The 14111-nt window shown below is 44.4% G+C and overlaps 1 protein-coding gene across 1 annotated transcript in view; it reads right to left on the reverse strand.

Annotated features, from left to right (window-relative positions):
* The window catches only part of LOC112264953 (plectin), a 159127-nt gene extending 145367 nt beyond the window's left edge, over positions 1 to 13760 (reverse strand). The window contains exon 1 of the mRNA XM_024441885.1: positions 13299 to 13760. Coding sequence (XP_024297653.1) covers positions 13299 to 13389 — 91 coding nt within the window. The 5' untranslated portion in view covers positions 13390 to 13760. The remainder of the gene's footprint in view (positions 1 to 13298) is intronic.
* Positions 13761 to 14111: the final 351 nt, after the last annotated feature.

Consider the following 14111-nt stretch of genomic DNA (forward strand, 5'->3'; position numbering starts at 1 on the left):
TTTATGGTGGTTTTGGAGCGGTGGCTTCTTCCTTGCTGAGTGGCCTTTTAGGTTATGTCGATATAGGACTCGTTTTACTGTGGATATAGATACTTGTGTACCCGTTTCCTCCAGAATCTTCACAAGATCCTTTGCTGTTGTTCTGGGATTGATTTGCAATTTTCGCACCAAAGTACGTTCATCTCTAGGAGACAGAACGTGTCTCCTTCCTAAGTGTTATGACGGCTGCGTGGTCCCATGGTGTTTGTACTTGCGAAATATTGTTTGTACAGATGAAGGTGGTACCTTCAGGCATTTGGAAATTGCTCCCAAGGATGAACCAGACTTGTGGAGGTCTACACTTTTTTTCTGAGGTCCTGGCTAATTTCTTTTGATTTTCCCATGATGTCAAGCACTGAGGCACTGAGTTTGAATGTAGGCCTTGAAATACATCCACAGGTACACCTCCAATTGAATCAAATGATGTCAATTAGCCTATCAGAAGATTCTAAAGCCATGAGGACATTTTCTGGAATTGTCCAAGCTGCTTAAAGGCACAGTCAACTTAGTGTATGTAAACTTCTGACCCACTGGAATTGTGATGCAGTGAATTATAAGTGAAATAATCTGTCTATAAACAATTGTTGGAAAAATGTATTGTGTCATGCACAATGTAGATGCCAAAAAGTGTGTATGTAAAGTGTATGTGTATGTAAACCTAAGTGTAAACTTCTGACTTCAACTGTAAAGCCTCCAGCCGACCTGCTATGACATTCCTGCCGTGAGTTTGTTTTAGCGCACCAGTGTGTTAGTACTATTGTTCAAATCAAATCAAATTGTATTTGTCACATACACATGGTTAGCAGATGTTAATGCGAGTGTAGCGAAATGCTTGTGCTTCTAGTTCCGACAATGCAGTAATAACCAACAAGTAATCTAACTAACAATTCCAAAACTACTGTCTTATACACAGTGTAAGGGGATAAAGAATATGTACATAAGGATATATGAATGAGTGATGGTACAAAGGAGCATAGGCATGCTCCTCTGTACCATCACTCATTGTGTTCCACATGCCTGGATGCCACACAGCACTAGATTTTCACTGCTGCAGATACCGGTATGCAGAATAGCTTAATAACGGGTGGTCTAACACATGCATGCACACACACACACATTTAAACAGTGAATCACATACTGTACACTTGGGTAGCTCTCAGCTTGAGCTCCATCTGCAATTATATTTTCCTGATTTACAATTCTGATATGCTGTATAGGTTAGGTCTACATTGTGATATTTTTGTGAAGCCAAACTTAGCACCCCTTGCCCCCTTTTTCTCCCCAATTTCGTGGTATCCAATTGGTAGTAGTTACTGTCTTGTCTCATCGCTGCAACTCCCGTACGGACTCGGGAGAGGCGAAGGTCGAGAGCCATGCGTCCTCCGAAACACAACCCAATCAAGCCACACTGCTTCTTGACACAACGCACATCCAACCCGGAAGCCAGCCGCACCAATGTGTCAGAGGAAACACCGTACACCTAGTGACCTGGTCAGCATGCACTGCGCCCGGCCCGCCACAGGAGTCGCTAGTGCGCGATGAGACAAGGATATCTCTGCCGGCTAAACCCTCCCTAACCCAGACGATGCTGGGCCAATTGTGCTCTGCCCCATGCAGCTAGCACCACAGTGCAGTGCCTTGGACCACTGCGCCACCCGTGAGGCCTGCACCCACCTTTTTAATCGACTATTTGAGTAGAGAACATAGGAAGGCGATAAATGACAGGATACAGAGTTTGTATCAGACAGTAACCCAGAGAGACTGACATATCACACCACCATGGCAAATGTCTCAATGTGATGTCATCATAGTAGACAGATTAGAAACGCATCCCTCTGGCCTCCCAAGTGGCGCAGTGGTCTAAGGCACTGCATTGCAGTGTTGCGGCGTCACTACAGCCTGGGGTTTGATCCCCTTGTCATTACCGGCTATGACCGGGAGTCCCATCGGGTGGCGCAAAATTGGCCTAGCGTCGCCCAAGGAAGGGGAGGGTTTGGCCGGGTGGGCTTTACTTGGCTCATCACGTTCTAGCGACTCCTTGTGGTGGGCCAGGCACCTGCAGGCTGACTGTTTCCTCTGACACATTGGTGCAGCCAGATTCTGGGTTAAGCGAGCTGGTGTTAAGAAGCACGGCTTGGCGGGTCATGTTTTAGAGGACGCATGACTCGACTTTTTCCCGAGCATGTTGGAGTTGCAGCGATGAGACAAGGTTGTAATCACAAAAAAGGGGTAAAAAAAATAAACATCCCTCTCAGCGCCCATGCAATCAATCAATAACCTTAAGTTGCATCCCAAATGGCACCATAATCCGTTTATAGTGCAATATTTTGACCAGGGGTTTGGACAAAAGTAGTGACCTATGTAGTTAATAGAACGCCATTTGGGAGCTAGACCCAGTAAACCTCAGTCGTACTGTATCTCTAGTCACTGTGGAAACTCAAACAGAGACCACTCAATAATCTCCGATCTCCACTGGTTAATCACCCTGTAGAGGGCCCATATGGCTCTGTTCAAAAGTAGTGCACTATAGGGAATAGGGTGCCATTTGGGATGAAACTTGTGTCAAGAAGAGTTCGGGTGGGAGAGGATTATTTCACTGCAGACTCAATATTCATCAGACATATCCAACAATAGGGGCATGGAGAGCCTCACAAAAATTGCTTAGCAAAAAGGAACAAAGTAAATACACTATTTTGAACTTGTTATATTTCATAAAGGCCAAGTCATTACTGGCAAAGCAGCGTGGCATGACCAATTGGAGCTATGCTGACAAATCACTTGTGGTGCCTAATGTAACAAGCATGCAACAGGGAAAGACCCAGTAACACCAAGATTGGAACACGCACGCGCACACACACACCTCAAAATCACAGGAGATTGGTGGCACCTTAGTTGGGGAGGACGGGCTCGTGGTAATGGCTGGAGCGGAATGAGTGAAATGGTATCAAATACATCAAACACATGGCTTCCTCCACTGCTCAAAATATGCCTATGTATGAGAGAAGCCATACTATGGCATGTGACAGAACAGGCATACCTCAACTCATTACACCCCATAAGCCACCATGTAATAAATCACCCTGTACATTCAGGTTCACATGTGAACAGCAAGACAAATGGGGCTTCTGATCTGACAGGACCATGTGAAATAGCAGAGTAGTGAGGAAGGCCCTGTATGTCCCGGGACTATCCTACCTCATCACCCTCTGACAGTGAGCCAAAACAAGGCAATTTATTTTTTATGTACACTAATCAGGGTTTAGGACTGGGCATGAAATTTTACAGCAACCAATTTAGTTGTTAATTATCTTGTAAACCATTCAGCCAGCCCTGACCTTGAGCCTGCCTGCCTCACCGTACCTTTCGGACTCTGACCTGGTTAAAGAACTTCTGCCTGTCCTCAACCTGCATATTGTCTGCCCCTTCAATTCTAATAAATATCAGACTCAACCCTTATGCATCTGGGTCTAGCCCTGTGTCGTTATAAGTTCCAAGATTATCTTAGTGACAGAACTCAGGTCATCGTGATTGATGGGGTTAAGTCAGAATTTCTTGAAGTGCATAATGGTGTACCACAGGGGTCTATGTTGGGACCTGTTCTCGTCACTTTTTATATAAACACCATTGGTAAATCTGTTAAAAATTGCAAACTTCATCTAAATGTGGATGATACTATTATGTATGCTATTGCCCCGACTGTTGATCTGGCTTCGTCAAACTACAGTCAGATTTGATAGCTGTGCAGGAATCCCTTGCTGGTTTAAAACTTGAACTTAATACAAGCTAAACTAAATGCATGTTGTTTTCAAACTCTCGTAAGTATGTTTCAGATGAACTACATGTTCACTCATTAGATGGTTCTCCAATCGAACAAATTCCTGCATATAAATACTGAGGCATTTGGACTGATATGGTTTTGACGTTTAAAAATTATCTTAGCTGTTTAAGAAGCTAAGATTTAAAGTTGGCTTTTTCCACAGAAACAGATGGTGCCTTTCTCTAAGCAGTAGGAAGCCGATTAATTATTCAGTCAACCTTTTGATCTGTTCTTGATTATGGTGATGTTATTTATCTAAGTGCAGCCTCTACTACCATAGTTCCCTTCGTTTTGTTACAGGTGACAGTTTTGATACTCATCACTGCATCCTGTATCAAAAGGTTGGCTGGACTTCACTATAGACCCGTAGATCTCTACATTACTCCCCTTTTTTGTTTACAAGTCTCTACTTCATAAAAACTTACATCTTATCTACCTTTGCTATTGAAGTATAGACACCTGAGTAGCCTAACCAGTACACAGGATTGGTTAACTCTTGGAGGTTCTTAGGGTCTCCACCAAGCTAAGTAAATCTTATTTTAGTTTTAAAGCACCGTATTACTGGAACAAAATTAAAAATACATTTCATCTTAATGTTCTGGTATGTATGAATGTGTCTTCTGGCACCTTAAATCACCTTAAATGTCTATGACATGAACATTATTCATAGGGTGCCATTTAGGACACAGTCTGTGTATATGTATTCATTAACCTTTTACTGCAGTGGGATACATCGGGGTCACACAGTGTTTCTTGGTAGTCTTAAACAAATCTACACCTCTCACACATGGTTATGGGCTTAAAAAAAATATCATCTGTACCATGTCAGATATAGAGTTGAAAGGTATTACATTCTCATTTACAGCAACAACCTGGGGATTGGTTACACTGCAGAGGAAGGGGGATGAATGAACCAATGGGAAGCTGGGGATGATTAGGTGTCCACGATGGAATGATGGCCAGATTGGGAATTTAGCCAGAACACAAGGGTTAACACCTCTACTCTTACAATAAGTGACATAGGATCTTTAGCGACCACCGAGAGTCAGGACCACCGTTTGAAGTCCCATCCAAAAGACGCCACTCTACACAACCACTGCCCTGGGGTATTGGGATAGATAGATATATTATTAGGGCTCCCGAGTGGCACAGTGGTCTAAGGCACTGCATCTCAGTGCAAGAGGCGTCACTACAGACCCTGGTTCAATTCCAGGCTGTATCACATCTGGCAGTGCACAATGGTCCCAGCGTGGCCGTGGTAGGCCGTCACTGTAAATAAGAATTTGTTCTTAACTGACTAGTTAAATAAATAATATATTCTTTGGGGACCAGAGGAAAGAATGCCTCCTACTGGCCCACCAACACCACTTCCAGCAGCATCTGGTCTCCCATCCAGCAACCAACTAGGACCAACCCTGCTTAGCTTCAGAGGTAAGCCAGCGGTGGTACGCTGCTGGTGACTAACTGCAGGACAGGGGTACAGATACCCCATTAGATGCTGCCAAGGCAGCAGCTACTCTGTGGTCCAAACAAGGCAATTACATCATACAATTATTTTATAAAACAGTACATCATACAACACTACATATCTACAAAATGTGTGTGTGAGTCTGTTCTGGACTTCAGAACTGTGAAGAGACCCCTGGTGGGATGTTTTGTGGGGTATGCATGGGTGTATGAGCTGTGTGCTAGTCATTTGAACAGACAGCTCGGTGCTTCACAAAGACGAGTAATGACGCAGTCCATCTCTTCCCTGCAAAACAACAGTTCAGTCCAGATAGAGAAAGAATACAATTCCATTACTGAAAATGTCCCCTTCAACTAATAGCTAATATCCAGTAGGACTGCTTCCAAAGCCATAGCAGAGAGGGAGGAGAGGACTCCAGGAAAATAGCCCTTAAATGTCACATATCCTCTCTTCTTTTCCAAGCAATGATTCAACCAATGAGGCCAGGCTAAGTCGGTTGCCCCCAAACTAAAAACGCTTGGTCGTCATTCATTGGTTTCAATCAACAGTTTTAGTGTCAAGTGGCCAGGATATTGCTTTGGGGGCCTTTGCACCCCGCCTACAGTTAGGGGAAACACTGATTTCAACAGCTAACTTGGTCTCAAATGGACAGGAAGGATTGTCATGCACTGTCAATTTTTGGTGAGCAATTGGAGACAAATGGGCAGCACATTGTCCACATGGATGCACTCTCATTAGATCACATTGAATGATTGCCAGTACAGAGTAATTGCTCCCACTGTGGGGTCCATACAACCACCCACTATTAGGCCTGAAGCATTTCACCTAAAGACACCCATAGGGTACTGTAAATACAGTACAGACTGAGTAATATGAAACTTTCAGGCTGACCACAAGCAAGCTACTAAAGTCTTATGGTATACTGTAGCTTGACAAACATGGACACCCAGCTGAGAATACGATGAGATAAAAATCAGGCCTACATTCATTTTCACTGGTTCAATAGCTTTGAATAAACTGCTCTGATTGTTAGTCACAACCACACTCCAATAATATTTACACCATGTCTCACAATGTGGCAGTGCCAACAGGATCTGAGAGTGCTCTCCTTTCCCACGACGAACAGGTGTGAGTGTATGCTATATTGTAGGTGTGCATGCGTGTATACATGTGTGGGTGTACACTGAATGAGACATACCATATCTGTCTATTGAACAGTACAGTGTATGCATTTCCTTTCATAGGCGTGTGTGTGTGTCTTTAAAAGGATACTATTTTAGAGTGCAAGGTCATGTTGCATGAAACTGATCTTGGACAAGGACTGGAAATGAGGGAGGAGGACTGCTCTGCTTACTGTACTAGTCAGCTGTCCAAACACAGTGATTCACAACCATACGAACCTATCGATCCCTTTAATACTACAAAAATCATCCCTTTTGCTATGTACATGCACATAGCCTAATTCACAGTCCAAACTCAAACCAGAATTTCTAACAGCAGTGTTTTGCACCAGACTGTTTTGGGTATTTAAAAATCTAGGTGGGACGGGGGCGGAATTCCATTGAAATGACCCTAAACTGGATGCTTAGAACTAAGCAAACAAAGATCTGTACAACCAGTGAGAGTGACAGGACATCCTTTGTCCTCTTCAACCTGGTCGTGGTTTATCTGGGGGCTAAAATGACCTGACTGAAACTGAGGCATGGTGGGAGATGAGCTCACTAACTTCCTGAGGGACGGAGTCCACCCGAGATGGCATGCAAGCCAGGGACTAAAGATGTTTGGGTCGGCATTTGTTTGTGGTGCAGTAGTGAACTACTGGACTTACTTCAGGAGTTGATTAGCCTAATATTTTAAGTGCAGGAATCATTTTGATCTATAGTTACCTTGCCTTCCGGGTGAGAGTTATGAGTGATTTGAAATCAGGTTTGGGTGGCAGGCAAAAACATAATTGTAGTTTAACAAGTTAACAGATTACACTTTAGCAAGTCGGCCTGAACACCTTGAGGGGGCGGCGATGCATGTCTACTGTCAAATCAATACCAGCTCGCTGGAGATGCAGTACTGTAGTGTTAGTCATATTGCAACAGGCTTGACAAGGGGATTGTTGTACTTAAGATTTACTGTTCTATAGATAGAGGTAAATACCAAGCCTGAAGACTGTACTGTTATTAAACATGTAATAAGACAAACTAATATTGAAGATACTGAAATCTACAAGTAAATAGCATGCCTAGAGACTACTGTTCTCATTGATCAATTGTTCTTAAATCATGTAATAAGACATCAATAACACGCCTACGGACTGTACTGATGTCGTTGAAAACCCACAAATACAAAATTAGGGTGGCCATCAATAGAGGTCAGAACTAATCACTGGAGAGCCTTGCGGTTGTGGGCGGTGCAGTTGCCATACCAGGCTGTGATACAGCCCGACAGGACGCTCTCAATTGTGCATCTGTAAATGTTTGTGGGTTTTATGTGACAAGCCACATTTCTTCAGCCTCCTGAGGTCTTCACCACACTGTCTGTGTGGGTGGACCATTTCAGTTTGTCCGTGATATGTACGTAAAGGAATTTAAAATATTCCACCTTCTCCACTGCTGTCCTCTCGATGTGGATAGGGGGGTGCTCCCTCTGCTGTCCACGATCATCTCCTTTGTTTTGTTGACGTTGAGTGAGAGGTTGTTTTCCTGACACCACACTCCACGTGCCCTCACCTCCTCCATGTAGGTTGTCTTGTCGCTGTTGGGAATCAAGCCTAAGGGCCTCCTGAAAATGCAAGCCCCTTGGGTGCTGCCATAGAGTTACATTAGAAGTGCCCATCCAAGAAGGCTCAAGGTCATTGGCTGTGCCACTAGAGATTCTGGGCTCGAGTCCAGGCTCTGTCGCAGCTGGCCACGACCGGGAGACCCATGGGGCGGCGCACAATTGGCTCAGTGTTGTCCGCGTTAGGGGAGGGTTTGGTCGGCAGGGATGTCCTTGTCCCATCGCGCACTAGCGACTCCTTTTGTGGGCCAGGTGCAGTGAATGCTGACAAGGTTGCCAGGTGCACGTTTCCTCCGACACATTCGTGCGGCTGGCTTCCGGGTTAAGTGGGCATTGTGTCAAGAAGCAGTGTGGCTTGGCTTGTCTGAATTATGTCTCGGAGGATGCACGGCTCTCGACCTTTCTCTCTCCCGAGTCCGTACGGGAGTTGCAGTGATGAGACAAGGCTGTAACTACCAATTGGATACCACCAAATTAGGGAGGAAAAAAAGGGGTAAAATATTTAGATATTTTTAAAGTCTTCAAGCCCACTACTGTTGTGTCGTCTGCAAACTTGATGAATGAGTTGGAGGTATGCTTGGCCACAGTCTAGGGTGACAGGTAAGGTGGAGGTGCTATGATCCTAGACGTTCAAAGCACTTCATGATGAAAGAAGTGAGTGCTACGGTGCGATAGTCATTTAGTTCAGTTACCTTTGCCTTCTTGGTTACAGGAACAATGGTGGCCATCCTGAAGCATGTAGGGACAGCAGACTGGGATGGGGAGAGATTGAATATGCCTGGAAACACACTAGCCAGCTGGTCTGCACATGCTCTGAGGACGCGGCTAGGGATGCAGACTTGCGAGGGTTAACACGTTTAAATGTCTTACATCGGTCACAGAGAAGGAGAGCCCAGTCTCTGGTAGCGGGCCGCGTCGGTGGAACTGTATTCTCCTCAAAATGGAAGCCAATGACCTTGAGCCTTCTTGGATGGGCAATTCTGTAACTCTATGGCAGCACCCAAGGGGCTTGAATGTTTGAGCTCTCCCCGTATATTTGCGGTGATGTAGTGTCCCATGCCTGACCGTGCACTGAACCAATCACGGCACAATTGGAGAACAGTACCAACCCCTATGCTCCGTATTGTCCGCTGGCTGCCCCACCACCACAGAAAGCACTGAGCTAGACCCCACCTGCACTGAACGACTGGTCGCCACCGTCTCTTATAATTATCTGTGATTTATTTTTGATGATTTCTTTTCACTTTCGTTTCGGTAAAACCACATGCGATTATTATGAAGACGACAACATCTAATGTTGGCTTCAACTTGGCTTTCCATGCAAATCCTTCCATTAAGAAAGGAACCTGGTTTTTGGTCGCTTTCTCATTATAAAAACAGTGACGGTGAGATTAATGCTACCACTGTTTATGGATTTTTTATGTGTGCCTGTGTCGGCCACAGACTACAGAACAATCGCCATAAATCCAAGTTATTTCGTCGGGCAATGTCCACATATATTCTAGAATGTAATAATAATTTTAATCTCAATGCATGTGCAAGGCCTAAAAAATGCATTATTCTTAAAGTGGTAATGGCCTACTTTATGACACTTTGCATGCTTTTGGGGAGAAGTGGGGGTTCCATATTGGGGGGCTCTATATGGTGGGGGGCTCTATAAGTACAATTATATGAATTATACCATTGTATAACATTGAAATCCCTTGAATTTGACTTTTGGTCTGTATGAACCCTCTTTAAAAGGAAGTATAGTCTTTGTACACACTTTTGTATACACACAGCCTTTGTATACACTTTTAAAAGGTATATAAAGGCATAGCTCAGCACTCCTAATAAAGCAGATAGGGTGTGTCCCAAATGGCACCTTATTCCCCAAAAGTGAATTGATCTACTTCCTCAAACGTAGTGCACTATAAAGGGAATAGGGTGACATACGGGACGTATCCATACTCTCATTTCATGTACAGTAAACTTTGGTAACTATGCCCCCTGAGATGGAGAGAAACCCAGCCAAGGCATTGTACAACTCTTTCTGGTGGACTGAACTTCTCTTTCTCTGTGATAACAAATTGGGCCTGTATTTTTAGAAATCACTTTCATCCCCAACATTGGGATGAAGCAGGGGAGGATATGAATAATAAACAGCAGCCAACGCCGCAGGAGGGATGGGATCCATGTAGGTTTTACTTTAACTTGTTTCTAAGTTACGGAGATACAAATGTCAACAACATTGCCAAAGGTATGAAAAAAGTTATGTTGAAAGGTAGGCTATGTAATTGATGGTACACAGAGATTTTATCAACATGAAAGCACTGGATGAGCAACAACATTATCTTACTGACTTACTGAAAACACATCACTGAAATGTATTATTGAAATACACATGCTTAGAATAGTAACTGTGGGAACTTTGCAGTGACACATATGATTTATTATAATGCAATCTGGAATACATCACAGTCAGACATGGAGCAAACAATGTGAAGTTAAGTCTTTCCCAGGTGATTGATGGACAGCTGAGTTGGGGTCAACTCCATTTAAAATGGTCTCAGTCTACAGTATCAATAGTCTATGTGCAGGGGAGATAGGGTCAGTCTGTTATATCTGGTGTAATTCTCCTGTCTTATCTGGTGTCCTGTGTGAATTTAATTATGCTCCCTTTAATTCTCTCTCTCCTTCTCTCCCTCTCCTCCCGGAGGACCTGAGCCCTAGGACCATGCCTCAGGACTACCTGGCATGATGACTCCTTGCTGTCCCCAGTCCACCTGGTCGTGCTGCTGCTCCAGTTTCAACTGTTCTGCCTGCGGCTAGGGAACCCTGACCTGTTCACCAGACGTGCTACCTTGTCCCGGACCTGCTGTTTTCGTCTCTTTCGCGCTCTCTCCCGCACCTGCTGTCTCGACCTCTGAAAGCTCGGCTATAAAAGCCAACGGACATTTACTCTTGAGGTACTGACCTGTTGACCCTGCAGGACATCTATGAACGTTTGAACATCTTGAAGAACAATCTGGTCTTAAATGGCCATGTACTCTTATAATCTCCACCCGGCACAGCCAGAAGAGGACCGGTCACCCCTCAGAGCCTGGTTCCTCTAAGTTTCTTCCTAGGTCTTTCTTGGGAGTTTTTCCTTGCCACCATGGTTTTACATCTGCATTGTTTGCTGTTCGGGGTTTTAGGCAGAGTTTCTGTATAGCATTTTGTGACATCTACTAATGTAAAAAGGGCTTTATAAATACATTTGATTGATTGAATTCCAGTCAATTCAGAAAGTAAACCAAATTCCAATTCCAAATGTTCCTAATTGAAAAGCATTGAAGATAATTGGAGTTTCAGTGTTGTAAGAATATTTTGAAGATAAATACATAAAGAAGAGGACGAGAGGTCAATAGATTACTAATGATCAATGGAAATAGTGTTTTTCCTGTAATAGGGAATTAATGTCAATGGGTAATAGACATGGGAGGAATTTCAGTCTGGGACTCATAGCTACAAGGCAAGTTCTCATTGGTCCAAATTGTTTATACATTGAATCTGAAATAGGGTACTTGTTATTTGGCCATTGGCCCAGTTTTATTGCAAGGAATTCTAATTGGTCAACCACAGGCTAGGGCTGGATTATAAAACTACATCCTGTCCTTTTGTTCTGGGGAGAGAATTACAGAAGAGAATCACTGAGGACAGGGGAGTATGAACATCTACCATCTACCTCCCCGTATGATGATTTGATCTCTTTGAATAAACCTATTCTTTCTCCCCCTGGTTTGCTTTGGGGTCTGTGTTATTGAGGAAAACTCATTAACTGCTAACAGTGTACTTCCTGAATTGACAGGGATTTTAATGTAATTGACCCCAACCCCGGTGGACAATTTGGCAGGTCCGAGAAGGGAGAAACATCAACCCCTCTTACTCATGTTACCATTCACCAGACACAAAGGATCAAATCAAATTGTATCGGTCGCGTACACATATTTTGAAGATGCTATTGTGAGTGTAGCGAAATTTTTATGTTCCTAGCACCAACAGTGCAGTAATACCTAACAATACACTTTCAATTCAAAAGAAAGGAATTAAGAAATATAGAAATATTACAATGAGCAATGTCAGAGTCCGGAATATAAATATATATGGGGGGGATGTTTTTCAGCAGCAGGGACCGGGAGACTAGTCAGGATTGAGGGAAAGATTAACAGAGAAAAGTACAACGAGATCCTTGATGAAAACCTGCTCCAGAGCGCTCAGGACCTCAGACTGGGGTGATGGTTCATCTTCCAACAGGACAACGACCCTAAAAACACAGCCAAGATAATGCAGGAGTGGCTTTGAGACAAGTCTTTGAATGTCCTTGAGTGGCCCAGCCAGAGCCCGGACTTGAACCCAATCGAACATCTCTGGAGAGACCTGAAAATAGCTGTGCAGCGACACTCCCCATCCAACCTGACAGAGCCTGAGAGGATAAGCTTTGACTAGAATAAGGTGCATATACATGAAGTGGGTAAAACAGTATGTAAACATTATTAAAGTGACCAGTGTTCATATGGCAGTAGTCTCTGAGGTGGAAGGGTTGAGTACGGGGTGGTAGCCGGCTAGTAACAGTGTCTACAGTTCAGGGCCGGGATACTGGGCAGAGGCCTGCTAATGGTGACTATTTAACTGTGTGATGGCCTGGATGTAGAAGCTTTGATGCACCTGTACTGTCTCCGCCTTCTAGATGGTAGCGGGGTGAACAGGCCATGGCTTGGGTGGCTGAGGCCTACTGTACAGGGCATTGTATAGCCTACCTTCTGATACATTGTGATCAATGATGTTACAAGATTATAAATAACAAAATACTTGCAATGGCTGAATGTTAATGTACCACTATTGACAGCACACTTGTGGTAGAACAGCTTACCACTATTCTGATGAGGAACAATACAGTAGGTGCAGTTTCCCATTGCACTGAGAGCAGCCCTGAAATAGACCACATCCGTGCCAATCAATATGGAACCACTTAACGCCAGTCAGCTACCCGAGTTGCCCACACACACACACACACACACACACACACACACACACACACACACACACACACACACACACACACACACACACACGCCCCCTTCCCAACCAACCCTGTACCTCACATACCCTGACATACAGAAGTGATTACAATTCCCGCCATTAGCGCTGTACCAGCCACTCTGGGATATTAGAGGGGGTCGTTACCTTTATATTTCTCCCTGACGTTCTCATATGCCTGTACATAGTTCTGCTCCTCTGCATGGGCTGGCCGGCTGGCTGGATCATACATGGACATGGCCCTGGCTGCCACTGTAGTAGGGTCAGGTCACCCTCTCTCGTTCCTCTGATCCTTCTCTTTATTCCCACTGTCTGCTGTCCAGTAACTTTTCAAAAGTACAGTGGTATCTGCTGGTCCCCCTTTCCTTCTCTCACGCGCACTCTCTCAGTGGAGCGCATGTAGCCTAGTAGTTAAGAGTGTTGGCCCAGTAACCGAAAGGGCGCTGGTTCGAATCCCTGAGACGACTAGGTTGTGCTCTTGAACAAGGCGCTAAACCCTAATTGCTATGGATAAGAGCGTCTGCTAAATGACTAAAATGTAGGCTATTCCCTTTAAAGCAGTGGATTTGATTCCAGACCACTAGCACCACCACTCCCCTCCTCTCTCTGCTTGAGAAATACCAACACACACAACAGGCCCTCCTCTTAAAGGCACAGAGGCAGACACTGAGATCTCCCACACAAATCACCCCTCCCATACAGACACTCACACAGCTACCTCAACGAGAAACAAGTGACTAAGCTACATGGGGCTACACAAGTTCCTCTAACAGAGGGGAAACAGAGAGCACACCGGGGGTATCAGATGCATCACAACTTCCCATCCACACATTGCTTTAACACCCAGCACTCTACACCACACTTTCCCAGAACTGGATGACGACAGATTACATATAAAGACTGATGCCAGAGAACCACACCTCTTCAGAAGAGGATAACCCTGATACATCTTGTAGCTGT

Source organism: Oncorhynchus tshawytscha, linkage group LG13 (genome assembly GCF_018296145.1).
Source record: "Oncorhynchus tshawytscha isolate Ot180627B linkage group LG13, Otsh_v2.0, whole genome shotgun sequence".
In the NCBI taxonomy this organism is placed as follows: domain Eukaryota; kingdom Metazoa; phylum Chordata; class Actinopteri; order Salmoniformes; family Salmonidae; genus Oncorhynchus; species Oncorhynchus tshawytscha.